Source organism: Amblyomma maculatum, chromosome 1, assembly GCF_055883805.1.
Source record: "Amblyomma maculatum isolate TAMU_Amacu chromosome 1, ASM5588380v1, whole genome shotgun sequence".
NCBI classification, from domain to species: Eukaryota; Metazoa; Arthropoda; class Arachnida; order Ixodida; family Ixodidae; genus Amblyomma; species Amblyomma maculatum.
The window spans coordinates 192,154,376-192,182,309 of NC_139344.1; the positions used below are offsets into that span (position 1 = coordinate 192,154,376).

A 27,934-nucleotide genomic window follows, 5' to 3' on the forward strand; every position below is an offset into this window, starting at 1 on the left:
AGCGCAAAAAGCCAATTCTAGAGCTAATGCGGGCAGAGGAGGTGACTGAGGAAGAAGCCGACGAGGCTTGGGAAACAGTTCTAGAGAGAAAAAAACTAGAAGAGAAGAAGCTGGAGAGAAAAAAGGAAGCAGAACAAAGAGAGCATGAATTACAGCTGAAGAAACTCGAGATAGAGGCACTTCGTATTTCCACGGGGCGCTCTGTTTCTTCAGGTGGTCAGTCCAAAATGAAGGACCTTCTGCAGCCGTTTAGGGTGGGCGAGGACATAGCACTTTTTCTCGTTAACTTTGAACGCACATGCGAAAAGGTCGGCTTCGAAAGGGACGAATGGCCACAAAAGCTGTTGACTGTACTTCCATGCGAGGCTTCCGTGGTAGTCGCACGCCTTAGCAACGACGAGGCTAAAGACTACGATAAAGTTAAAGCGGCGCTGTTGCGGAAATACCGTCTGTCGACTGAGGCCTTTCGGCAGCGTTTTAGAAACGCGAGGAAGGGTACAGAATCTCATCAGGAGTTTGCGTATGAGATCAGAGCTAATATGACAGAATGGCTAAAGAGCGCAGGCGCATATGAAGATCACGACAAAGTGGTCGAGTGCATTGGCCTAGAACAATTCTATCGAGGAATCTCGGAGGAAGTTAGATTCTGGGTGCAGGATAGAATGACGGAACTAAGTTTGGATAAAGCAGCCGAACTGGCTGAAGAATACAACATTCGCCGAAATGTACGCCCGAAATTGGCAAAACAGGAAAAAAGCGACAGAACGGACTTTGTTCCTCGCAGGCTCGAAGGAAGGAGATTTTCTCCTCCGAAAAACCTTGAAAAAGCTCCTCCACAGGCACTGGGGAGCGGAACGGAGGGCCAGGCAAAATCGCCGAATCCAGCGGAAAGGTCAAAGTCACCTGATGACAACGCAAGAGCATTCGAGGCGCGCAGGCCAGTTGTATGTTATAACTGCAAGGAACGGGGCCACTTGGCTAGAAGCTGCAAAAAGAAAGTCGCTTTTGCAAGCATTGCAGATTCTGATGAGAATATGAGGCTTTTACAGCCGTACATGCAGGAGCTGCTTGTTAATGGCAAGAAATGCAGAGTGTTGAGAGATTCTGCGGCCACCATGGATGTGGCGCATCCGCGTTGTGTTTCTCCGGAACATTTTACGGGAGAATGCGCATGGATCCGGCAGGTAGTAGAAGAACAGAGTGTCTGCCTGCCACTGGCTAAGGTGGTAATAGAAGGCCCGTTCGGGAAAGTATGCACAGAGGCGGCGATTTCTCCCAACCTACCTGATCATTTCCCCTATCTGTTTTCGAATAAATCTGAGCAGATACTGAAGGAACGGGGTCAGTCGTTCTCTAATAGCATAGCTTGCATGGTGTTAACCCGTTCGAGGGCTCGCGAACTCTCAGGAAAGCTCGGAATCACACCGCCAAAAGAAGCGCCAGTAAATGCGACAGCTGAGCCCGACGCTGTTCCGCCTGTTGTTCAGCCCCGCGCTCCAGACGATGAGAGTCAAGGGGAGGGCACTGAAAGCACAGAGGCGCCTGCTGAGGAAAACCCGGGCGCAGGCTCAGTATTGTCACCTGCGTCCGACAGCTGGAAGCAGCTCGCACTGCTCGACAAGGTAACACTTGTTGCCGAGCAGAAAGGAGATGTTTCATTGAGCGCCCTGCTAGAGAGTGTCAAACAAGGCGCCCCCAGAAAGAACATTTCGTTCTATGAAAAAGATGATCTAATGTACCGCCGATACTCTGACAGTAGAGGTAGAGTATACGACCAATTGTTGGTCCCGCGGAAGTATCGCAAGCAGATTGTAGACCTGGCACATAGCAACGCTTGGGCCGGCCACTTGGGCATACGAAAAACTAAAGCAAGGTTAGTACAAGAGTACTACTGGCCCGGGTGCTGGAAAGAGGTAGAGGACTACGTTCGCTCGTGTGACACATGCCAAAGAATTGGGAAGTCCACTGACAAGTGGAAGGCACCGATGAAATTGGTTCCGATAATTACTGAGCCATTCCGGCGGCTAGTTATTGATATCGTTGGACCGCTACCAATGTCGGAATCAGGTTGCCGCTACGTCTTGACCGCGCTGTGCGTAGCCACTAAATTTTCAGAAGCGATCCCCTTGAAAGAGCTAACTGCTGCATGCGTCGTGGATGCTTTGCTGGCTATTTTCTCGCGGATCGGATTCCCAGCAGAGATCCAAAGTGACAACGGAAGCGTGTTCACTAGTTGTCTCACGACGACGTTCTTTGAGCGATGTGGAATCAAGGTCGTGCATAGCTCGGTTCACCCTCCGCAGTCGAATCCGGTTGAGCGAATGCACTCCGTTTTGAAGAGAATTTTAAGGGCTCTTTGTTTTGAAGAAAAACGTGATTGGGAAAGTTGCATTCCTGCGGCAATGTTTGCCCTCAGATCGGCTCCTCACGAGAGCACGGGTTTCAGTCCGGCAGAGCTTGTGTACGGGCGTAACTTGAGAGGTCCACTACGATTGTTGCGAGAATCGTGGGAGGGTCAAGGCGAGAATCCTGACGTAGTCTCTTACGTGTTGCAATTGCTGGAACGCCTGGGAAAGACCCGAGAGATAGTGGAAAGCAATATGAAAGCGGCGCAGACGCTTGCCAAGGCACGCTAGGACGGCTCGCAGGCGAAATTTCAAAGAGGGCGATGAAGTCATGTTGCTATGCCCTTCGAAAAAGACAAAGCTCGATGTTCAATGGGAAGGGCCAGCCAAAGTGGTGTCCAAGCTTTCTGACACCAATTATGAGGTGAAGCTTGGAAGAAAACACTCTAGAGTGTACCACAGTAACCTCATGAAGCCTTACATTCAGCGAGAGGCGGTGGTGAACCTGGCACTTAACCTCCCAGAGGAGGAAACCCCTCAGATTCCACCTGTCATGACGGGAACCACTGCGGCAGACAGTGTCCTGCTCGCCAAAATCGAGGCAGAGCCCGGTTTAAGCGAAAGTCAAAAGAGCGACTTGGAACAAGTAGTCCAGGATTTCTCTCTCGTCTTCTCAGACAGACCAGGCAAAACAAACTTGGTAGAACATGATATCGAGTTGACAGATGATAAGCCGATTCGATGCAAGGCGTACCGGGTTTCTCCCAAGCAGAGGGAAATTATGGAGGCTGAAATTCGCCGGATGTGTGAATTAGGGGTGATAATTCCAACCGAAAGCGATTTCACGTCGCCATTGATTTTAGTTGAAGTCCCTGGCAAAGATCCAAGACCTTGCATAGATTACCGGCGTTTAAACTCGGTAACGGTCGATCAGACGTACCCAATACCAAACATCGAAGAAAGGGTTGAGACAGTATCCCAGGCTAAGTATATTTCAACCTTAGACCTTGTTCGCGGATACTGGCAAGTTCCGCTTACTGAGCGTGCCAGTCGCTACGCGGCTTTTATTTCCCCGTTAGGAACATTCCGACCAGTGATGCTCAGCTTTGGGCTGAAGAATGCCCGTTATTGTTTTTCTCGCCTAATGGACAGGGTTCTACACGGACTGGAGAAGTTCGCTCTTCCTTACCTAGATGATGTAGCGATTTTTTTCAAACACGTGGGAGGATCATATAGATCACCTGCGTAAGGTAATGGAGAGGTTGATGGCGGCAGGGCTCACGGTAAGAGCTGAGAAATGTCACTTGGGCTGCGCGGAAGTCACCTACCTGGGGCATAGCGTTGGAAGGGGTAGACGCCGACCATCTGAACTGAAAATAGCTGCCGTGGCAGACTATCGTCGCCCGAAGACTAAGACAGAAATGAGGGCTTTTCTAGGGCTTACTGGTTATTACCAGCATTACGTCAGGCAATATTCCGAGATTGCAAGTCCCTTGACAGATTGTCTGCGAAAAACAGAGCCCGTGATCATTCAGTGGGACGCCAAGAAAGAGGCCGCGTTCGAAAGTTTGAAAAGGGTGTTGAGTCAAAGACCTGTTCTCACAGCGCCCGATTTTTCGAAGCCTTTTGTCATTCAGTGCGATGCCAGCGACCGAGGTTTGGGAGCCGTGCTTTGTCAGACCGACTCGAATGGGCAAGAGCGACCCATTCTGTACATTAGTCGCAAATTGAGCACTAGAGAAGAAGCGTACAGCACATCAGAAAAGGAGTGTGCATGCCTCATTTGGGCTGTACAGAAGCTCGCCTGCTACGTTGCCGGGTCAAAGTTTACTATAGAGACTGACCACTGCCCCTTAACGTGGCTGCAAAGCATATCCTCAAAGAACGGCCGCCTACTTAGGTGGAGTTTAGCTCTTCAGCAGCACAACTTCGAAGTGCGATACAAGAAAGGAAAGCTGCATACCAACGCTGACGGTCTCAGTCGAGCATTCTGAAATCAATTCAACCCCTTTCCTACCTTGTTATGCATCTGTGTAACCGAATGCATTGTATTCATAGACGTTTATGATTTCAGAATGGTATGTACCGCATGCAGTCGAATAAGCGCACTTTGAGTTTAATGCAGCGCCACTATGTTTAATGCGCACTGGGGAATGTGTGCAGGTTGTCAAAGGGTGTGCGAAACCTCGGGGGCATCAAAGTCACCTTAAATCGAAACAGCTAGATATAGAAGGGAATAATACAACGCTCCTAGTACAGTGAGCTGTCCCCTTCGCCTGCCTGATATGCTCTAGCATTTTAGACATTCATTTAGTCGAATTGCATAATCAGATGGCGTCGTGGTGTAAAGGCGCCCTTGCGGGAGGTCTTCTTTGGGCTTTTACACTTGTCGGGCACTCTGGTTCGTTTTTTTTTATAGCATATTAGCAGAAACGATTGTTTTCTTGAAGATCTGGCGTTTCGAGTGGTTTTCACGGGGTGCTTACTGTGCTGGGTGTGTTTGGCAAAGGCAGTCTTGCTGAGCGCGCCAGGCGTACACAAGTTCCAAGCGACGGGTGCCGCTGAGTGCTGAGAGGAGGACACCATGCAGCAGAGAGAACCAGAGATTCGGAGAAAAGCGGAGCCGACCACTCGTTCGAGCCTTCGAGTCAACGCATCAAGTCAGCCGAGCAGCGCCAAACTGCGCGACCTCCTGATGCAGTGTCTGGCGGCGGGGGTGCTGTTGCGTCCGGACGGCGGCTTCAAAGGGACATCTGGCCAAGTGCCTTTCGAAGAGGCCACAGTGAACGACTTCCTGTGCCACGCATTCTCTTCGGTCCTTGTTTCGACGTGTATCGGGAATTTATGACTGTCTGCGCCTTCTCCGCCCAAAAAGAGAAACACACAGAGCAGTTGGCGCCGATCTTACAAGAACTGCGTTTACGCGGGGCTGTCTAACTGCTCGGTTTTCGTCACTTCGCGCCGCGGCCGAGACGCGACTCCGGGGCCATTTGCCGTGAAGCGGAGCGGACGGAGCCGGCGGCGCAGCCCTTTCCAAGGGTTTCGGATACCACCTCCAAGGAGCGGCCGCTTCCGCCGCGGTCATAAATTTTAACCCGCGTCAAGCTGCCCTTTGACCGTGGGCGTTCCTCTGGACTCTCTCCCACAGTTACGTGATGTGACGTGCGTTCCTAGGGACTCTGTGTGGGGACCTGGGGAACTTTTTCGGTAGATATACCGAGCTCCATCGTATGCGAGCTCTCTCTCACTGTGAACCTGGAACATGTAACCTCTTGTATAAAGTCTCTTTCTCTTCTCCTCTCAACTGAGCCTCTCGCTTCTTCGAGCACGGCACCAACACCGGAGGTATACCGGAGGAGCCGATGGCGTCGCTAACCAAGTCCCAACAGTGGTGATGCGCCGGAATGCGAAGGGGAACTCATGGCTTCAGTGTCATTTTTGGCATGCCCCCGTTTCGTATGACAATGTGGCTGTAAAACGGCGAAGGAAGTATTTATGCGACCTCATAGATACGTATATATCTTACGGCTCGTCTCCTCAAAGCCAGTTCTCTAGCTCAATAAATGAGGATTGATTGATGAATGAAAACCTTGCGTCTAGAATGCACACGCTATGCCTACAGTGCGTTCCTCGTGCTCACGTCTACGTTATTGCCCAATAACACATTTTTGTCGCATATATCCTCTTTTAGGGAGTGTTTGGAGTCTGCTTCCAGCAGAAATGCGGTGGACCCACTGATGGAATGCACTAATGAATACCGATGCAATTCCATCATGATAGCTTCCGCCAATCGCTCATGTCACACAGCAAAGTCTCCTTTCGGAGTTGCAGGACAAATGAACCGTTACTTCCCATCGCTCGGTGCGTTATGTGTTGGCACGCGCGCGCTTATTAGCTCTTGTACAGTTTTATCAAAGACATTCCACCCGTACATGCAGCGTCACGCACTTTTTGAAAACATACGTGTTTTTACCATATATCGGTTCTGACTCGACGCGATAATTCCAGCTTGGTTCGGCATCGTATTTTACTGGAATGCTTGCAGGCTGTCATGACGAAGGAACGATATACCATCACGCAACGTACCTTCTTCCAGTGCAGCTGCATAATCGGACGTCCTTCCCGAAAGCCTCTCCTTCGCTGAGCGTTTCTGGCAGGCGTGCTTTCATCGTTTCCGGCAGCAGGAGGACAGCAACGCCTCCTGCCACCGATAAGGCACCGAAAATAGCGCTCGGGATGACGACGCCGTAGAGCTGACCCTGCGAGACCACACGATAAGAATTTACGGGAGTGTATAGGCAACCTGCAATGAAGTTTGCTGTGTCGATCGCCGCGCCGTAACACATATCTTAGCGAGAAGAGCAAACACTTCTGAGGCGGCTTTTTAGGGCATTTTCACGTCATCTGCATGGGCTTACGGGGATCAGACTGCACACTCTGTCGAAGCTTTGCATAGCATGTGTCAGTTAACTGGGCTACATCGAAAGCGCTTGGCGAAGGACGTTATCTGTCACACGCGTATCTATAACAATGATGAATATGCTCAGTCGTTTATCGCGAACCAAGCGGCTAACAGCAGCATTTTCTAGTCACGCTGCTGTACAACTGCAGCCCCACCTATACAGTGCAGTTTCCCTATAGTGGTGGTGGCATTCGAACAGTCGGTCAAGTTTGTTCGCTCCATTTTCGCATACACGCACTCCCACAACGAATTACAGAGAAGCCGTCTTCTTTTGGCAATAAGTGCCTTTCTGTACCACACCAAAAGAAGGGGCAGAAAAGTGAACGGACAATCCATCGGATTGATCGAGACAGCTTCATTTTCAGTGTTGGCGATTAAATTGCTTCATATGCAATTTTAGCTACTCTAATTGGGCAAACGGCGAAAGCAACGGAATTTGAAGGAGATAATAACGTGCGCATAAACTGAGCCGTTACGCGGATAACAGTATATACAATGCGTTGGCATAAACAAGTATAAGGCAGGCGCCACACACTCGCTGCACGGACGAACGGACTGGAGGATGAGCTATTGCATGAAATTGGCTGTTGCTTTTTGTGTGTTTTTTTCGTATATAAGTTTTCGTACAAGGCTCGCACCAGGTAGAGTATATGAGGCGTGATGATGAGACTGATGCTCGCTGTCATGGCGGCAATACCCATGGCGGAAGTCCATAGCACAGTAGGGAACAGTTCGGCGCTGTACACGTATATCGTGGCGAAGGAGGCCGTGATGCTCATTTTTCCCAGGCTGCACAGCACCACAGGGGGCCACGCACTATCTGCGCTGAGAGCAAACATGCAAGGGTTTTATTTTAGGTTATTTACTAACAGCCAAGCAGCTGGAACTGAGCACGTTACAAAAATAAAGAAAAATGGCGAAGGGACGAAATGAATTATCTGCAAATAAAGCAGCAATTATAATTGTGCAGACGTGAATATGATGTGTGCATCCAGCAAATGTTGCGGAGGGCACTTAAGACTGCTTGAGTGTTGTGAACGCGAACGCAGCTGTGGCCTATTCTGAATCATACTGCGTCGCTAATTAAAAAATTTCGACTAGTGTCGTTTCAACGCACCGTTCTGGACGATGGCAAGGAAAGGAGCATATGGTCACAACATCACTACCACATGACTTCGCTATCACTGCGACTACTGCTGAATGTACCGCACATTCACGCAGCTTGGACCAACGCGCTGTCATTACCTGTCGGTGGCGCGCCCGTCTCGCAATCGGAAGGTTCTGAGTTCAATTCCTGGCGTCGCCAAATCAATCAGGATTACAGGAAACTCCCTGAGAAATTTAGCATTAATACGAATGTTTCTGACCTCTTCCTGATTTTACGTGACCATCCTTCCACGCACCGGAACAATCCGAGTTTGGTTGATAACGGGACATATTCGCTCTAGAACTGTACCTCACATGGACATTCGTGGTTGGTGTAGAAGTAAAAAAGAAAGGGAGAAGCTGGTTTAGAATTATACGCATAATATTCTTGCATGTGCTCCAGAAAGAAAGCAAAAATTACGCAGAAAGCACGTTACGTCCCCACCCCATCCTTTTTCTCGCATGTGCATCCCTTCTCCCTTTGAGATCCAGAGATGTAGAGAGAGACGTCAAGTGCATTCCGAACAAAAGACGCTCCTTAATGTTCTTCAACTTGCACTGAGATCGCGCAGAGTCTGGTAAAGAATCCCAGGAGGTCGAAGTTAATAATCCGGAGCCGTCCATGAGGGAGGTACTAATCCCCCATCACATCATTCAGTTCCTTTATATATGAGCCGTTAAACGCTAAGGGAGAGACGCAAGAAAAGGAAGTTGTATTTTTATTCCACTTTCGCTAGCTCCACACAGAGGCAAAATTATATGTGAGAAATGACTAGCAGTCCTTATTATAGGTACCACATGGATATAAGAAAAAAAAAGGCTATAATGACGTATTACGATCGGCGATCCGGGGCACCTTTCATGATAGTCGGCCTGCGACATGGCCGTGCACTGACCAGTCGTCGGCTGTGTGTCGTCACGAGACCACGTGACATGGTTGAGTTGGTTAGGCGCTGCCTACTAGGGCTTCGTCTTTGAGATGGGAGGGTGAGATGGGAATCCAGCCTTCCAGGACCCTTGGACCCGGAGTTATTATAGACATGCTGCCCCTATAGGTCACGTAGGCACGCTCATACGGCTTGGTTAAAGCAGGACTTTATATTTGCGTCGGGTGGTCCTTCATATATGCAGTAGCAAAAAACTATGCTGATTTGTATGTGTGGGATGTAAGAGGCAAAAATGAAAAGATTAGTGATAGGTATACGATAGCAAGTACATGCACACGTAAACGATGATCCGCAACGGGAGCGGTCGCTTCGTAAATGTGAAGTTTAGAACGCTCGTTGGCTTACGCTAGTTCCTTAACTTCCGCGAGGAGCCCGACTCCATGCTTCATAAACTCAATGAGACGTTTAAGAGAGGCGTAAAATTTTTGAACCATCCTTAGCGGCTACTTGGCTAAGGAGGCATTCAGAGTGACGAGGAGCCGCTTGTATGCGTTTGGTATCGAGAATATGCGCTCAATATTTGAAGTATAATTGTTCAAATTGTAAAAAAAGGCAAGTACACCTTTATGACTCTGTAATTATTTCGGGTTACGCTCCTATGGGCTCTCGTTTTTGATCTGACACGTTTTGTTTCAAATCTGTACGTACTTGGTTTGACAGAGAAACATGGCTGACCTGGCAGTATGCAACTGTTTAAAACGGAGGGGCTTTGCATCACTCGAGGTCAAGAGATCGCCCCCGACTGGAGGGCACCCTGAACTCGCCCCAGCCCGAACTAATCATCCCTTGCATTTTGTGGCAATAAAAGTTGTTACCACCACCACCACCTGCAGGAGTAGCACCGAATTTTCGCTCTGCGCGCTTTTCTACTAGCAGTGGGCGTCACCCGAGCCGGCAGAGACGCCCTACTGCGCAAGCGCAAAGCGAATTGTTGTGCATGGAAGCGTGCGTGCCGGTGAAGGAGCGACGAAAGGGAGCATGGAGGTAGCACAGTGCCTACCTAGGAAAAAGGGCGCTTCAAGAGAGGCATCATTAAGTGCTCCTCAGTAAGGCGTGTTAAATAATTGACTAGGGAAGGCGAGCCTATCTTAAGTCGTCCTCACTCAGGTAAGGAGCGTTTCAAAATTTGTCCCTAAGTGTCCCTTCAATTATTTATTTATTTTACTCTTAGAACCGAAAAGCACGGGCTAGGAATATTTAGGTGAGGACACAGCATGGGCGAGGCACTGGACGCAAGTGACCAGATAAAGTACCAGCGTACGCTCCTCCGAACCGGGTCGCTGATCGCAGCGCCAGCGTCGATATAGCGGTGAATCTTCGCCACAAGAAAAAAAAAATCATAACGGCGCCGTTCCGATAGCAACCAGCTGATATCGCACGATGCTCTGTCCCGCAAAAGCCGTTCCGTTCGTGTGGCCTGAATTGTTTCTTTGTCATTGGCAAAAACATCACTGTAGCACTATTCTTAAGCCGTACCCATTTTTGCATCAGTGCAGACGCGAAGTCCAGAATTATTTATTAGCTTGTCTATTACCGAAATTTATATCCTGACAAAGTAGCGAAGAAAAGGTTGAAGTCACAGTTTATGCACAGCACATCACTCAACCATTGTCATTGTTGTTCAATTGAAGGCGCTCACTTTCACTCAACTCACTCACTTTAGGTTGCGTAAATAGGGCAGGGAAAGCGAATCCTGCGTTCGATGAGGCGAACCGGACAAAAATATAAAATAAAATTCATAGGGCATTCTTAACTACTTAATAAAGGAAATAAAACAGCGCCCCGTACCACTTCTTATATCGCACAAATCACTAACGTGCGAAAGACTGAGTGGACGAATGGGATAATCAAGCGAACAAAAGTGCGGACGAGTTACGTGCACGAAAACAGGAACAAATGCTGCCGTGACAAATGCTGCCTCAAACCCGACAGCCATTAATATTTGCACGACCCCGACAAGCACGAACGACAGCACCATCCCCAAAACGAGTAAACAATTGCGCCCGCTATTACCCCTTTACACATCCTATCAGGGTTGTAGAGTGCAGGTAATGACGAAGCGAGTTGGCACGCTGCAAAGTTCACCGGGTGGATTGTCATCGCCGGCTCTTCCGGCAAAATAACAGGCCGTCGGCGTACAGCATCTTGGCCTACTCCGAATAGTCAGGTAAAGTTAGTGCTCTAAAATAGGTTTCAATAAACTAGGCACTGCGTTTGGTCCCTACGTACAGAACCCAGTTAGAAAACCTAAGGAGTAAACAAAGTAACGAGCGAACTAGGGATCAAACGACTGCGCGTAGAGAGGGGGAATAGTTGAGCGGGCACACTGACGCACGAACCAAAGAGGCAAACTGAAAAGAAAAACGAAACAAGCGATGGTTAATGAATTGTCGGCAAGGTTCCGCCGCTTATTCGTGCAGCAAGTTGAAATTACGCGCGAAAAATTGTTCGCCCCCTACGCCCTTATTTAATCACGCTCGGTGTCACTGATGCACACAAAAGTGTGGTTATTAATGGTTCTATACAAAAATAACGCGGTGAAAATATTTTCCTCTCATCATCGGCCACATTGTGCAAGAAAATGGCCCTTAAAAAGCGCGTATTCCTCATAGAAAAGCATTGCCTCCCACTACGGAGCCGCTAAGCGAACTACCATCTCGTAGGGCTCAGATGACACCGGCGCGGCTCGCTGTGTCCCCACCTATATATCTTGCACCATGGCCGAGAAGGATTTTGTGGTACACGGATTCAGGACTCTGCCCCGGAAAGCTGGCGTACATCATTTGAGATAGTAAAGAAGACGAGGTTTGTACGGGGCTGCTGACCGCGATACGAGTTGTGGTGACACCGATAAACTGGATGCTGATATCATGACCGCTTTGAGGCGTGCCCAGCGCGATAACCTGCTGAGTCACACTACGGTCTTCCTAGATAAGCCATTTATATAGCCGTCGTGGTCGGAGCATAGCGTCGGCACGCTTGCCTGATGGAGAGAAGACGGTGGCGATGCACGCGATGCCCCCAAGCAACATGCTGAAGACCATCACGGGTCTCCTGCCGTGCCTGTCCATGAAGTACCAGGCCAGGCAGACGCCCGGCACTTCGGCGGCGCCGCTAATGGTGAAGGACACGTAGTCGCTGATGCCCATAGACGAGACGGCGAATGATAGGCCGTTGTACACCATGGTGTTGGCCGTCCAACCGGAGCTCACCACCACCACTTTCTTGAGGAGGTTCGGGTACTGCACAAGGCCTCGGAGGGACAGCCCTCCATCGACTGCCATCTCTGTGCACGCCAGGCTCTGCTTTTGTTCCTGTGCGCGAGTGAGGGAATCCACAGTGTTGTCACATACACCGCGGGTACAAGTTTAATCGCCAGGGGCCGTACCCGCTTCCTTCTCGCATCTAACCGTATACCTATTGCTTGCATGATTGCGTCAGCTCGTGTTAATATATTATAGGCTTACATCCTGGGAGGACTAATGCATTTTTCAACTGCAACTGTAGTGCAATGTGGGCGTGACCTAAAACTGAATGGATAAGGGACTTCGACAAGGATAGTGCGTGATCTTCTTAAGGATTTCGCCTATTGATTCCATTAAGAATTGCTACTTTAAAATCTTTCTCAGCGTCAGTAGATATTAGACCTTGGAGAAAACTGTAAAGTTCTACCACTATGGAAGAAAAAAAAATATATGTACATGTAACCGCGAAGAAAAAAGCTAAAGAGGATGTGAGGACTGAACACCAACATGTTCTTGTAAGCCTTCGAAAAAATTATGGCGGTCGACCTTCGGAAATCGCTTTCTTTTTTGTTTCTTATCAGGCATGTTGCCGTCAGATAGGTACACCCATTGTAAAGAAGCTTATGATAAATTACAGACGGCGATCCGGCGCTCCGAATTCGCTGAGGAGCAAGACGTCTGGAGACACCGTCGCGGTCCAATCAGGACTCAGGTTCAGAATACAAATCTATTGAAACACGCTATTTGGTTTTAGGGAGCGACAAAATCTACTCCGGATCAGCCGGTTGAAATCGCCGCATTGTACTTATTTCTGGGTCTTTAACACCTCCAGCGTTATAAATCTACTGAAAGCGAGATGAAACCTCCTGCCAGGAAGTGATGACTTCCCACAGATGCCAGAAAAGCCCCACTATACAAAACTGAGAAGCAAAAACCTGAGGCTGTTTGCTTTTGGCAATGTCTGTATATGTTTTTCTTTTATCAGACGGCAACATAGTGTATTATCGTCATTGTACAGTGGCGTGTTAGGCGCATGTAAAATCTTGTAGATGCAGATGGTCATCTGCATCACTCACCATAAAAGTCTTCAGGAAATTTGGGGGTATCGTCTTTCCATTCCTCTTGGCAATCTTCTGGACAATAATCTCGGCCTCGGTGAGTTTATTTTGGCTGAGCAGCCATCGCGGGGATTCTGGAACGAGCCTGTTAGCGTCAAAGTTAGCCCACGTTTACCTCGACACGAGCACGAATCGAGTAAATATTTCGCTATCGCGCATTTCAAAGCGTGTCTCTACAGAACGGCGTAAATCTATAGTCTTCTTCCTTTAAGTATGTCCCTCCGGCCTTGCATCCAGCGGTGTACTACATTGTAACGCAAGGGAAGAGTGAAAGGAATTGAGCAGCCCTATGTGCGACAGAACGTTAGGCAAGCACGTGCAAGTGAAGGGGAACCCGCACCACCAGAGGGCCAGTAGCGCCACGAAGGGCAGTGAGGTGGCCAGCGAGATGGCGAACCAGGAGCGCAGCAGGTAAGCCACGCCGGCCAGTGACATGAGTGCCACGCCGTACACGGCACAGACGAACATGCCGGCGAAGGTTCGCTTCTCGGGGCTCATGATCTCCATGCCTGCGCCGCAAAGGGACGACGCTGCGTCAGAGCACGAAACTTTCGAGTGTAGCCGAACGCCACTCGCAAACACATGCTCTCGTAAGTTCTGCAAAGCTAGCAGATCGAGACTCAAGCTCGCTAAACTCGTAGAGCTTTATGCGAGCTGGCGGAGCGCTGTTAGAATTCGCAAATATCCCCGCACTTGAGAAAGGCCCCCGAGACCTCTCTTGCACAATGCTGCAAACTTTATAGAGTGACCACTTTGGACGGACAGTTGCCGATAGATGCGGTCACAAAACAAAACCTATAATATGGGTAACATTGCAGGACATGTAGAGCACAATGAAACTGCTATCTGGAACCTTACTTCTCTAGTCCACTCAAAACAGCGATTTTTGCGATATTTCGTAATGAAACCGGTGATTAAAGTTTCATAGCCCGTCCAGCCATCACCTGTTTTCTTTTTTTTTTTTACCCTTTTTCTTAAAGCCTATACATACGTCTTGTCAGCACGCAAAACGCGAAATCGCTGATTTGTCTCTATAGGCGTAGAACCCTGTGGTGTGGCCCGTAAAAATTCGGAATATCTCTTCGCGCGAATTCGCATTTTCGCAAAGTTCTTTGAACCGCGTATTGTTTCTTGCATTCAAGTAATCCGATCGCTCAAAGGGAAATAATTTTAATTGAATCTCACAAGGGTTGAGCGCGATATGCATGCCGGCTGTATGTACATGGGACGTCGCACAAAAACAGAAGACCGCTTCACGTCATGCTTACTTGTGGTGCAGTCTAATCATGCTGATTCCATTTAAGAGGGCACTGTGCGTAGGAGGCGTGAGTGGCCTTACGTCCGCGGCAGAAGAACGCTAGCTGGCCCTCTACTATTACCGCTCTCGTTGTGCAGACAATGCAGTAGAACATAGGTTGTTTTTACAAGTGTCGGTATACTTATATTAAACAGCGCTTCCTGCTTTTGCACTCTCTCAAAGACATGTATAGTGACGGCTGTTCGGCACGCATGGGCATCAGGATCCCAATGACAGCCCTCGAGAACGTAAGAAAGGCATTCATAGTGTGCATGTTCGACTGGGTGGTTGTTATCGAAACAATGGAAGCTTCGCTGCAACCAAAAGATGAAAAGTTGGACGCTGCTCTCACTCATGATGAACGGCGTCTGAAATATGGCCGGGTAGACCATGCCGATGATGCCTCTCCATGCGATGTAAGCCTCGTAGGTGTCCGGGAAGGCGGCTCCGATCCCTCCTACCACGTTCACCACGATCGTAAGAAGGAAGGACTTCTTGCGACCCCATCTGCATGCGTGACAGACGCGCGACATTGCGGTCAAGCGTCCGCGGTTCGAATGCTGGGGGGCAACCGGTTGCTTTTGACGGCAGGAACAATCATACCGCGAGTTTCCAGCAAGAAAGCATAGCGTGGTATGTATCGTATGTGTGGCTTAGCTTCGCGAAACTAGAGTCCCTAGAAGTAGCGAAACTGCAGATGTATATGCGTCAATGCGTGGAATTTGAATGACGATATATACAAGAACGAATGCATATTAATTTCCACCGCTCGCGATTTTTACACCACATTCAGATAACATTTCCACAGGGAGGCTTTTTTTGTTTTGTCTCCTTGGCCGCCGTGGCTGGGTTTCGGTCCCATGGCTTTGGGCTCGCAGGCTAACGCCGAAGCCACTGTGCCAACCAGAAAAGGGAACCCCGGGGCGTGCTCCTAAGTCTCATGGAAACCGAATGATTTGCAGGTGGTCAAAATTAAGGAATGTACAGAGGCGAAGGTTGCCGGTGGCGCTTGTTTTTGTACTGTAAATGCACGTGTTAGATGGTGAGTATAATTACACACGACGGGTGCTTTGCAGGTTTAGGAGGAAGTGGGTTAGGGAATTTGTTTCTACGCGTGATGGCCTCGTTGCAGGAAAAAGCTAATTTATCGACGGCTATCTGCATATTACCCCTTAATTACAGCGCAACTAAGGCGGGATGTGTACGGAAGGGGGGAAGGGGGGGGGGGGGGTCTAGAGTGTATATGTTACTCGCAGTTTCGATGCAATGCGCAATTAAGGCGCAACTTCTATCAATCAGTTTCAATGCAAATTACATTGGGAAAAAAATGCCCAGGGAAAAAATAAATATACATTGGGAAAGAACAAGCGACGTAAACAATTCATAAGTGCTGACTTTTAAAGAAATGCTTTGTAAAGCGTCAGCGCTAATTTCGTTTGTTTCCTTTTTATATGTCTTGTGTCGCTATGTTAAACGGCAAAAAAAGAAAAATAAACCTTACGGATTCAGAGAGCTGGTTCTTTTGGATCGCGGTGCGCATATTTCCATCTCTAAACGTGAAATTAATTTAGATAGGCTCCATACCTTCTTTCAGGTGGGTTGCTTCAGCTGACATTTAGTTTGCATAGGCCAAAGGTTGCGAGTTTCCATTTCTCAGTGAGGGCTGTTAAATTGCAGCTATATTTCAGGACGTGGTATACGCGTTTGTTCGGTTTAGATCACTATTTTGGCTCTTCATTTTCTTCTGTTTCAAGTCTAAAGTAAGCCTTAAAAGCAGAAGAGCCGACCACTTCAAAGTGTACTGAGCCTGGATTTCTTAAATTCCTGCTCTACAGGAGGGATTCAGCAGGATGGAAATGACCGTTTAGAATTTCCTTTTTACCAAAGTAATCTTACGTACGGCAGCCATTACATAACGTAAGGATCACAATAAGGTAATCAATTTTCTTTATGTTTTTTTCTTATGGACAGTGAACATTATTAGTTGAAGGCGGCTGCCGCGACATTTGTAGTCGCTCTCCTTATCATGTATTACGTGTGCCCTTCGAACTAACTTGCTCGTGTTCCCCATGTGCCCTTCTGTATTGGTGTTCGACTGTAACTGTGCGGCGCTGGTTCCTAAACATGATCGAGGCCCAAACTGTATACAGCTTAAGTCTCAGCCTTAATAAGTACGTATACTACCGTCTCGATCGGTACTTGCCTATATGCACGGGACCACTTGCCTGTCCCCGATGTAGCCGAAGAGCAGGTTGCCAGCCACGCTACCAATGTAGAAGGAGCATTGAGCCATGGACACCTTCCACGCGTCGTCGCGCACAACGTCCATCTGTGCACGTCGAAGAAGGCCACCCGAAGCTCTGTCAAAATCGCAGCATGTACACTGTCGCCACTTCGAAGTGTCTACAGCGAAACTAGGTGCGTCTATCGGATATATTTGCTGTGACGGTTATTATTGACAACTCTACGGTATAAGGTGTGTTTTAAGGTCACCAGTTTAAAAATCTGTTGATCTCAGCTAATTAGAACTGATAAACGCATTCAGCAATCGCCCGGCAAATATGCTTCAATTGAAAATCGGCAAAACACCGCATCTTATTCGTCGCAGAGCCGGCAGAGCAGACAATCGCTCGGCGTACATAGGCGTTCGGACTGTTCATTACCTGAGTCACTAGCGTGTCATCGTAGTAGGTAGTGTCGTAGACCCACCCCTGGTTACAATCCCTGGTCGGCCATGACTTGTCGGGGCGCGGTAACAAGCCTTCATCGCGCACGCGCAGTACCACTGCAGTGTAGTTGAGGTCGTACATACGACAGCTCTCCCACTCGCCGCCGCCAGGTCGCCGCGGGATGCTGAACTCGGCGAGCTCGGCGGGCGAGAAGGCATCGTACAGGGCCTCCAGCTCGGGCACCCGGCACCGGTGACGCGGCGTGGCCGACACGAAGATGCTACTGAAGAGTGTAAACACCGCGGGTAGCATGGCCGGGATGCAAAGGAGGAAGTAGATCCACTTCTGGTACGGCCCGAAGGCCCCTATCTCTGGCAGCAGCTCGTCCAGGTCCATGACTGGCACGCCACCGAGTGGGCCCACGTGCAGGAGAAACGACGCGAGGTGGGAGCACCAAGTTAGCCACACCGACCACTCATGAACACAAGCGCTTTGCCCAGTGTATCCATTCCATTCATGCTGTCCCTCGTGTTCAAGTTAGCTCTTCATAATTACGACAGCTAACCAACCCAGCCAATCGCCAACATTCGTTAAAAGTGCGAGCATGATCCAAATGTCTATGTCCAACAGTGATATCTGCAGGACATCACATGGATAGTCATTTTGGTGAAGAATAGCACAAACGTATAAAACATATATTATTTGCAAATAGCGTTTCAGGATGTTTGCCTGGAGGTACAATAAGTGTACTACATACATTGGACTGTACAAGAATGTCCAGACATCAGTTTTGGCCGGCGGTATCATGAAAACTTTGTTAACAAGTGCACCTTTACGTATTTGAGCTGTACCACTTATAAAAGTCTCAATTGATTCGTCCCAAACCTCATTCACTTAAACTGAACTCCCGGGCTGTATTGCATTGCGCTTTATATGAAGATATGAGTAGTCAAAATCATTTGTCAGTCAAAAATGCATGTGCCATGTATAAACTATGTGATGAATACAGGAATGCCCACGAGCTATTTGCGAACATCTCACACATCAGAGGCGCGCTGCACCCATCAGTGGGACCACGTTCATCGATCGCATCAGAGTGATTTCAAGTGCACATAAAGCCATCTATTACACGATACCTAATGAACTAGTTCTACTGAAAACCTGGCGTCGTCGACGTTCTGCGGCTGTCGGAAATGATTCGAGAAGTTTCAAATAAAGCCAACGAATTGCGAAGGGTCCAAATCAAGTCAAAACTGAAGAGGAGGTTCCTTTAATGGAAGGTTTTAAGAAAATAGAAGCAATTCAATGAAACACACTTGTCGCTATTGTGGGCATGAAACGCATATAGGCCACGAAGGGTCGTTGGTACCAAATGTGCTAGGGACGAACCTGCTGAACGCGTTATCGTATGTGTGACTTAAGGTGTGTTGGTGTTGTATAGAGATGCTACAATAATAATAATATTTTTTTTTTCATTTCAATTAATTTCAACAAAAAAAAAAATAAAAAATTTGCAGAATGAAAAGGTTGCGTCAAAAGCGCTATCGCGTCTACTCTTAAGGCAAAGCTCAAGCGCGTCCTCCTAATTTTTTAAATGAAACCGCTCACACCCACTCATTTTTCGTCAGTCATATATTTTCAGGAAACTTATGATAATCTTGGGGAATTAAACTGAACTGATTCTACCCCGCTGACCTAAGCCTACTTTTTTTTTTTTTTTTTTTTTTTTTCACGCATTTATCCACCGTTCTGAACAAGAACAGTAGCAGTTCAAACAAAATTGATCAATTCTGGGTGGTTGTTAGACAAAGCTGAGATTTACTCCTTTGGGCCCAGATTAAGTATATATTGCAGCATTATCAATGTAATGCACGTCGCATAAATGTACAGATGAGAAGGCATTGAGTGGAAGGGTTATGTATACAACTACTACGTGAACTTATTTTGGTGTTCTGGCATTTACTGCTGCTTTCAAATAACATAACACAGCAGAAATTAACTTGTCTCCATCGCATTCAGAATGAATAAAAAGTCTCACCATTCATTTTAATAAGTTTGCCAAGCAGCAGATTACCACTAGCCGACCTGAGGACACTCTTTATGGAGATATATAAACGTAAACGCTGGCAATCAGCTGATATCAGCTGAGTGATGAGATATGAGAAGTGCTTGTGTTATATAGTCTTGAAGTGTTTTTATACAGGTATTATGCTGTAAAATGTCGCGAAGATGTATTATGCACGCTTCTATATTCAAAATACTTTTCCAATTAACTGAACCATTTGTAAACATGGTTTCCAGCGGAACATTTTGCACTATTCACTATATCCACTAAGATTATGCTGCAACATAATCTTCCATAACACTAATGTACTTCCATTTTCCTGAAAGAATTTTGACACCTAAAAAAGCTTCCTGGTTATCGTGCAACTCCCATGTAGAGGTTGTAGCGAGTTCACGTGTAAGAATTAAGCTTCTTCTTTTTATGTGTTTCTTCAGGTTTGGAAGAAGGTCACTAGGGCCCAGAGCGGGGATAAAGTGTGGGGGGCTCAGCTCTTTGAAGTCACGCTCCCGAATGGCAGCCTCGGCAACAAGAGACTTGTGAGTCGGGGCATTGTCATAGACTACAAGAACGCCTCTTGTCACAAATTCTCGACTTTTCTCCAGAATGCCTACTGCAATCATCGGAGAATGTTGCTTAATACAGATACTCAATAAGTAATATCTCCTTCGCGCCCCCCCCCCCCCAAAAAAAAAAAAGAAATAAAAAAACTGTCCCTAACAATTTCTTCCCTATAGCTCGGGCTTCAGTTTTATCGGAGACGAGAATTCCGAATGATTTTTCCGTATATGCCCCTGTTTTGCTTCGCAGTCCACTCGTAGGATTACGTCCTGTCTCCAGTCACAAGGCGGTTGAAAACATATTCTGGATTGCTTGAATGAATAGAGGTACAGAAGCTCCCTTGACAAAGGCACATGGTGGTGTCGACCTATTCGTGGCGCCCACCGGGCCGAGACCTTCAAAGTACCAGAGATGTAATAGACGATTCTGAAACCACTCCCGTACAAAATGTTAAATTAGGTGACAACTTCATACACAAATTCAGCGACTCTTCATGAGAAGGCTCTCAGAAGGGAGTAAAAAAATTAGTTGTGGTTTAACTCTGGTTAACCCTATAATTGAATTGCGATAGCAACGGCGGAAGCCTCTTTTGGTCACGCCCTGTCAGTCTAAAGTGCTACATTATTGGGGACACTTAAGCTCATCCTTTAAGAGTATGACGCCAGAGCGTAAGCTACTAGCCCACATATAAATGAGAAGGGTTCAATGCTGCTGAACCGAATGTGGAGCGAAAGCATTAGCTGCGGGTGACCGAGAGTTCTTCTTTTTCTTCTTGTCTGTTCAAGGTCAAATGTGGCCCTTCCCGGGACGACGTGATGGGCCGAAACCTGGCGCAGTATTGCTATCGCAATAAAAAATCGGTTCAAGTGCTGATTCATTCTGGAAACGGGCCGCCTTGCACGTCCACGTGGCCGCGTTTAAATTCTTTGAATCAACGAGTTACTGTAACATACGAAGTATATTCGCTGCCATACACATTCACCATTCTATACGGTGAATTTCGCTGGGGGAACTTACTTCTTTCGACAAAAACTTCATCAGGCTCCAGTGCTCAAGCTGAAACTCGCGAGAGGACGCCATTTTTACCTCGCTGCTGATAGATCAATGAAACGTGAACCCGAAAGGCTTGGCATTAAGGCACTTGGTTCGAAAAATGACTTGAACAAATGGTACAAAGAAATCAATGGCAGAAGTCTGGTTACACCCGAGTTGCAAAACTTTTTGATCTCCCCTCGTAGCAATCAAGCTGCATTTTTTGCATAGCAGCAAAAAGTATTGGGTCGAATTAAAAGAGCGGGTCGCACCAGCATTTACTGCTCAGACGTGAAATGTATGCAGTCTCACCGGTAAAGAAAAGAAAATAATAATAATAATAATAAATAAATAAATAAACACCACCTTTTTTTCTGAGAGAACAAAATTATATGTAACACAAGTTCCGCCTCTAAGGAATAACGCGATAGCGTAGGCTGCCAGCCCATATATAAAGCCCCGCTTTAACCAAGCCGCATAAACGTGCCGGCGTGGCCTAGAGGTAACATGAATGCAAGGGTCCTGGCAGGCTAATTCCGATATCACCCTGCCATATGACAGGAGCTGCCAACTGCGGGAGCGGACTGACTGGCGTAAACGTCAGTCCGCGGCCATGTCAGCTGCCAGCTATACCGCCTGCCAGCTCCATGCTTGTGAATTTTCAAAGCTCACGCACATTAAAGAACCCCAGTGGTCGAAATTTTCAGAGTCCTCCACAACGGTGTCTCTTGGGTCGCTTTGGGACGTTATGACCTACAAACCAAACCAAGCCAAACAACGTCAACACCGACGCCGGCGCCGACGCCAGATTTTCGGTGACCTTAAAAAATGGGTGCAAGTTACAACTTAGAAAGTGGCGGCACGGCTGACGCATGATCCAATGTTTTCATCAGTAGACCTCATTACGCCATGCTCAAAGACAACGAGAAAGAGAAAATACTTGCCTGAACTGAGCTATAAAAAAATCCGAGTGAGACAGAAGAAGGTAGGTAAAAAATAGAACCAAAGCATAATGGCGCTACCAGAAATATATATATATATATATATATATATATATATATATATATATATATATATATATATATATATATATATATATATATATATATATATATATATATATATATATATATATATAAGAGGAGGTATTTTGTATACGCTTTACGCGGGAAATGCGAAAGGGCGCGCTTACCTTAGCGGGCCGCACTCACAGAACGGAATCTCTAAAACACAGTTCGTGTCCGCATTTCGCAGCCTGCAAACCGATGTGCGCCGTAGCGGCACCAAGATATGCTGGGTGCACCGTGGCCGGGTGTGAGCTTTTATCGTTTTACTACAGGCCCTTTGTGCGTCTGCAGATATTTTCACCTTTCTGCTCCGCGGTGACACAACACTGGCAAAAGTTCAGCGCAAGCTTGTCAGGAAGGGCACTGGGCCCATTTCTTACTGCGTCCACCAATTATTCTGCACCTGTTGGTGCAATGGCGTTTGCGCCGAGAATGTTGCCTCGTTCCTATGATTATAGGTTTTCGACGCGCGCCTATCTTGCTGATTCCTCACGAACCGAGAGGCGCCTACTTCCTGAGCAATGCGGAGATTTGTTGCTGCAGGGCCGCACGCCCATCACATTTTTAACGCCATGGCGTTGAAGGTCCCGTTACTATCACCTCTACTACCCCTCGGCCATGCCTACTACCACCTGCCAGCGCCACGTCCGTGTTAAATCACGGGCGTGGCACTGGCAGGTGGTAGTAGGCATGGCCGAGCACTGATTCTACGATGATTTATTGTGCGACTTAATTAGATCACGTGATATCAGAAAGAGCTGGGTTGCTCATGCAAGGTGGGAAGGTGGAATAAGGAATCAACCTTTCAGTTCCCTAGGAGTCAGGTACACTACACCTATAATAAGCTTCTACGCAGGCACGGTCGTACGGCTTGGTTAAAGCGGGACTTTGTATGTTGTGTGGTCGGCTAGCTATCGTGTCCCCTCAAAGGCGGAGCTCAAGTCTTCCCCATAATTTTATTCCATGAAGGCCGGGACCATAGCGCTAGTCTCTCTCACGGGATCAAATCAAGAGGAAACTACAGGTCATTCGAGCATTTCTCGTGAGTAACGGCAAACGGCATTTGTGTCGCAACGTATTGCGCTTTTTATTTTTTTATTATTGCTTTAACCATGAAAGCCTAACACTGTTCACTGTTTCTTTTTTTTTTTTTTTTCACACTGGTAGATTTTGACAGATATGGTGGTGCGGTCTATATATGCAGTTGGACTGTGCAGCAAGGCGCACATTACTCATATGTAGAGAACAATGATTTGACGATTAATTAGCTAATCAACTTTCTATTTTTGATTCTAAGAGGCTATGTTATGTAAAGAAATTGGAGGCCGTCAACTTAAAATATGAGTCCTCTCTTTAAATGTTCTTATTCGGCATTGTGGCTCGAAATATCGGATGTCAAATGTACGCATCCGAAAGCTCGTTGAGTCGGTTTTCACGCGTTACAAATTTATAAAATATGTCGTGCTGCGCGTGCTGTTGTTACCACAATTATCTTAACTGCTTCTACATCACTAAATGCATAAATTATGCCTGTTTTAGGCATAAAAATGCAATCGACATTGTTTTATAACTATGCAAGGCCAACTCAGCGAGCCTTGAGATAGTGTATTTTTGACGCTTGATATTTCGAGCCACGTTGTCGATGAAGCAAATTTAAAAAGGCGGACTAACATTTGATGCTGACCGGTTTCAATTTCGCGATATACTCCATAAAATCAAAATAAGAAGTTGATTAGTTACTTGTAGCTAATTAACCGTCTAATCATTGAGCTTGTACACGACACCCACCTTGCTGTACAACCCCCCTGCACAGAACGCACAAGCACATTTCTCTGAACACAAATTTGTAATCGTCAAAAAAAAAAAAAAAAAAAAAAAAAGCTCGTTTTCGCAAGCGCACATGTGACACTTTTTCGATGCGCAGTTCCCTTCATTATAAGGAAACGATTCAGCCTTAATGACCGGTATCATATCGCAGTATCGAGTAAAAACGTCTGAAATGGATTGACGTGTTTTAAGTTTCAAAAGAACAGCATGAAATTCGTTTCATACTGCACGATCGCGTGTCAATTAATGGCGATGATGTGCACAAGCACGTTGGCTGATTCCACAAAGGGGGAAGCACCCTGGAATAGGTGGGACAGGCTGCGAGCTTTCTTATTCAAATGTCAATAGCGCACGTGACCAGCAAACTCTTAACAAAATGTTTTCTTCATTCTGTGATTGGAGCAATACTTGGCAAATGAGGATAAATTTTTACAAAACCGTGTCCATGACTTTCATTAATAAGAAAACTCCTCCTCGTTTTTCATATGCTAACGATAAACATCCATTAAGACGCGTAAAAGAATTTAAACATCTCGGTGTAACTTTTTTGTTCTAATATGAAGTGGTACGGACACGTAGAGTCTAACATGCTCCAAAGCACTCAAGAAGCTTGGACTCTTAAAACGTACATTAAAAGATGCAACCCAAAACTGCAAGCTGACAGCGTACAAATGCTTAATAAGGCCTGTCCTTGAATATGCTTCGGTAGTATGGTCGTCGAACTTTGCTAAAGATGTCGCTAAGCTTGAAAACGTCAGAAAAAAAAAAAAGCGAGAAGATTGATATATCAGAGGTATGACTGGCACTTCTCACCCTCTTCTTATGCTCGCGATCTATCACTTGGCACACTTCAAAACAGACGCATGTATGAACGCATTATTCTCCTTCGCAAGATCATTAACAAACAAATTTACGTTGACGCCCCCGTTTCCTTCACTACTTCTTCCGCGCGTGTCACTCGCCGTACAAACCCTTTTAACATCTCGCCGTTTATTCCGTTTTTGGGTTGATTTAAGTTTTCTTTCTTTCCCTTTACAGTTGAACTGTGGAATAATTTAAATAGCTCGTTACGTCAACTGCCTGGGGATCAGTTTGTGCAAGAACTGCCTGATCATTTGATCTTACAATGTTGTCTTGTACTTTGTGTCGGAATTATTGAACCCACTCGCGATTATTTGCTATTATGTGCTTTTTGTTCTGTTTTAAGTGAAAATTTTTTGTACCCACTCCTGCAGTGTCGCACAGTCATGGGATAGCAGTATTTGTAAATAAATAAATAAATAAATTTGCGACAAGCAAGTTAGCAGTCCAGGTAGTAGGTACACCCTTCACCAAAAGTCTTCAGGACATGGACAGCGTTCTCTTCTAGTGGAATGAAGGTCCCTTGAATGCTCCATCTATCGGAGCATTGAAAGTGCACGTCAAGCGTTAAGCTTCTTTGGCGCGATAAGAAATCATTCTCTAGAATTTCAGGGTATTTTTATATTTAATGGTGCCGTCATGTCTTCATTATCCGGCTGAAACGAATAACTTTTGGAGAGTTTTGACTAAGACTGGGTTTGAAAATTGGCTTACACAATGTCAGCCCAGCTTGCGGAATATGGCACTGTAATTTAACGTTTTGCCTTCCTTTTAGAAGACAAAAGTCCTTTTCAAAAATGGCCAAAGGGAGCTGCCATATTGGAGACTGGGCTGTGCTCATAACTCAGGAAAGTGCTGAGGATTCTCCCCCCAGGCCTGCTTCACAGCCCAGTCAAACCGGTTTCTCCGAGGGTCGTGAAAAAGTCTGTAGGGGGCACTGTTGAGTCATAATTTCTAAGGCTCCTCTATTTTTCTAAAGGTAGCGACAACTACACGAGCGCCCTCTCGAGGGGTCCAGGGGCAGCGCTAGCAGACGACGCGTGGACCTCTTTCGAGCGTATACCGCGTACTCATGAAGCCGCACTTGGTGCGCACATAAACCGGTGAATTCAACAGATTTGTGTCCTCTGCTGCTCAGGAAACTTCAAAAGACAGGAATAATAACTTAAATATGCGTGTGCAGCATAAACGTAAAAAAAAAAAAAAAACGCGTGCGTTAAACGAGTCAGCTCATTCTTCTGAACCATTCTCCTCAGTACAGCGGCTAGGAAACTATTCATTAATTATGCTTTAAAATTAGTACCGAACTTGAAGTAGAAACGATATTTTAGTAAGCTTATTGGGCTCGTTTCCTTAATAAAAAATAAGTAGACCGAGTTTTCTGCAACCTTTGAGAACGTCGTTGCGCACAGCGCTCTGATGAAATAAGTGCGTCATTGCGTTTGTAACCGTTCGGATATACTCCGTTTTACACACTTTTCTTGGCTCGAGTTTATTTCGTTTACACAGTATTCCGATAGTTTTATTTTGGAGAAAAAGTCAGTTTCTCTGCAGCTGTGCATTACCAACGCATGTATATCTTCCAACAAATACAAAAAAAAAAAAAATAAGGTATGATGCGATACAAAGCTCACGGATAATATTTTCTGACTTTTCTATTCTTTATTTGTTTTGGTTTCCTTATAGCCTGTCAGGCAATAATATCACCAGTAAACTTGGATGTCGCCTCTTGAAATTTGACGAGTCCCTGTGCGCGTTCAGCGGAACTTGTTTGCATTAGGTGCAACGCTGCGAGACCCCTCCGTTAAAACAATGACTCAATAGCGTTTCAAGCACACGGTTGTTTTTACACTTTTTATGGTACAAATTTTCGTTTTAATTTTTTAATTTTATACACCGATATTTAGCATTGGCAAAAATTGACTTTCCATTGCGATCACTTTGACACATTTGCACCGTCCTCCTTTTCCAATGTTTCATTTTTCATTTATATCCATTAACTGATCAATTGTACGGACTAAATTTTCGTAATAAGCATTATCAAGCATTGGGTTTTCATTCTGAGCATTTTGACAGCATTGATTCCACGCGTAATATTGCAGTCCTGATCTGTTCGGGAAAGTAAGGGGGCTCGAAACGGTAGTGACATCTCACTAGACATCCGCAGTACAAGTAATGACTACATAGTCATAGCGTTCTTGATATTTTGCTCATGAAATAGCATATGCCCAAACAAAGGTTATCCCGGGCAAGCGAACGGCTTTTTAAGCAGACAGAAATCCCTTCGCATAGTCGGATGTTTTCCGTGGCCATAAAAATCTTACGCCCGATGTCATGAAGCCATAGCTTCCTTCTGTTGCTATTATTGTCACCGCGAAGAATGTAAAATGACTTTTTTGCGTCTTCCGCACGATTCCGGCAGCCGAAAGCTCAGCAGCCCGGCGCAGCCGCATGACTCACGCACGCTTCAAGATTTGAGTTCAGAGATGTAAGTCTTGCGTCCGCTTAAACATTAAGCAGTACTGCATATACGCCCCTTCATGGATCACTGCCTTGTCGTGGCGGAGGGGCTTGCGAAACTCGATGAAGTCGTGAGCTCTGCTGTGTAGGGCCACCCAAGATAGACAGGTCACGGCAGAGAGTTCTGACAAAATGTGATTCACTGGAGAAGGTAATGGCAACCCACTCCAGTATTTCCTGCCAAGAAAACCCTATGGCCAGTCACAATACCATTATCGATATGGCGCCGGAAGATGAGCCCCCCAGGTTGGAAGGCGTCCCACATGTTACTGGGGATGAACAAAGGGCGATTCCTAGTAGCTCCAGGACGAATGAAGCGGCTGGGCTAAAGCCAAAAGGACGCTCAGTTGTGGATGTGTCGGGAAGCGACCGGAAAGTCTGATGTTGCAAGGAGATATATCACATAGCAACATGGAATGTAAGATCTATGACGCAAGGTAAACTGGATATCGTCAAGCGAGAAATGAACAGATTGAACATTGATATCTTGGGTATCAGCGAGCTCAAGTGGACCGGAATGGGAGAATTTAACTCGGGCGACCATTATGTCTTTTATTGTGGGCACGAATCCAAGAGAAGGAATGGGGTCGCTCTCATAGTAAACAGAAGAATGGGCAAAGCAGTGCTAGGGTACAACCCTAAAAACGACCGAATGATTTCACTTCGGATCCAAGGTCACCCTTTCAACATAACAGTTATCCAAGTCTATGCACCGACCACTGCTGCTGAAGAAGCTGACGTTGAGAGATTTTATGCGGACCTACAATGCCTTTTA

General features: G+C 46.6%; 1 protein-coding gene and 1 long non-coding RNA gene across 8 annotated transcripts in view; one reads left to right on the forward strand and one right to left on the reverse strand.

The window, feature by feature from the left end:
- LOC146205270 (organic cation transporter protein-like) overlaps positions 1-27,934 on the reverse strand; it is a 104,328-nt gene that overhangs the window by 73,338 nt on the left and 3,056 nt on the right. For 2 of the 7 annotated variants that reach the window (XM_084582530.1, XM_084582509.1), the window contains exons 2-9: positions 17,224-17,627; positions 16,786-16,889; positions 14,913-15,067; positions 13,604-13,772; positions 13,222-13,348; positions 11,884-12,214; positions 7,446-7,627; positions 6,432-6,604 (exon numbers count right to left, since the gene is read on the reverse strand). In XM_084582530.1, coding sequence (XP_084438656.1) covers positions 6,432-6,604; positions 7,446-7,627; positions 11,884-12,214; positions 13,222-13,348; positions 13,604-13,772; positions 14,913-15,067; positions 16,786-16,889; positions 17,224-17,625 — 1,643 coding nt within the window. In that variant the 5' untranslated portion in view covers positions 17,626-17,627. Of the gene's footprint in view, positions 1-6,431; positions 6,605-7,445; positions 7,628-11,883; positions 12,215-13,221; positions 13,349-13,603; positions 13,773-14,912; positions 15,068-16,763; positions 16,890-17,223; positions 17,628-22,076; positions 22,156-27,934 lie in introns of those variants that run through there. The other 5 variants (XM_084582515.1, XM_084582523.1, XM_084582556.1 and 2 more) reach the window with 5 other exon arrangements.
- On the forward strand, positions 16,193-21,150 carry LOC146205274 (uncharacterized). Its single transcript, XR_014701569.1, has 3 exons — positions 16,193-16,494; positions 19,729-19,830; positions 20,638-21,150. It is a non-coding gene; the product is annotated as an uncharacterized LOC146205274 (long non-coding RNA).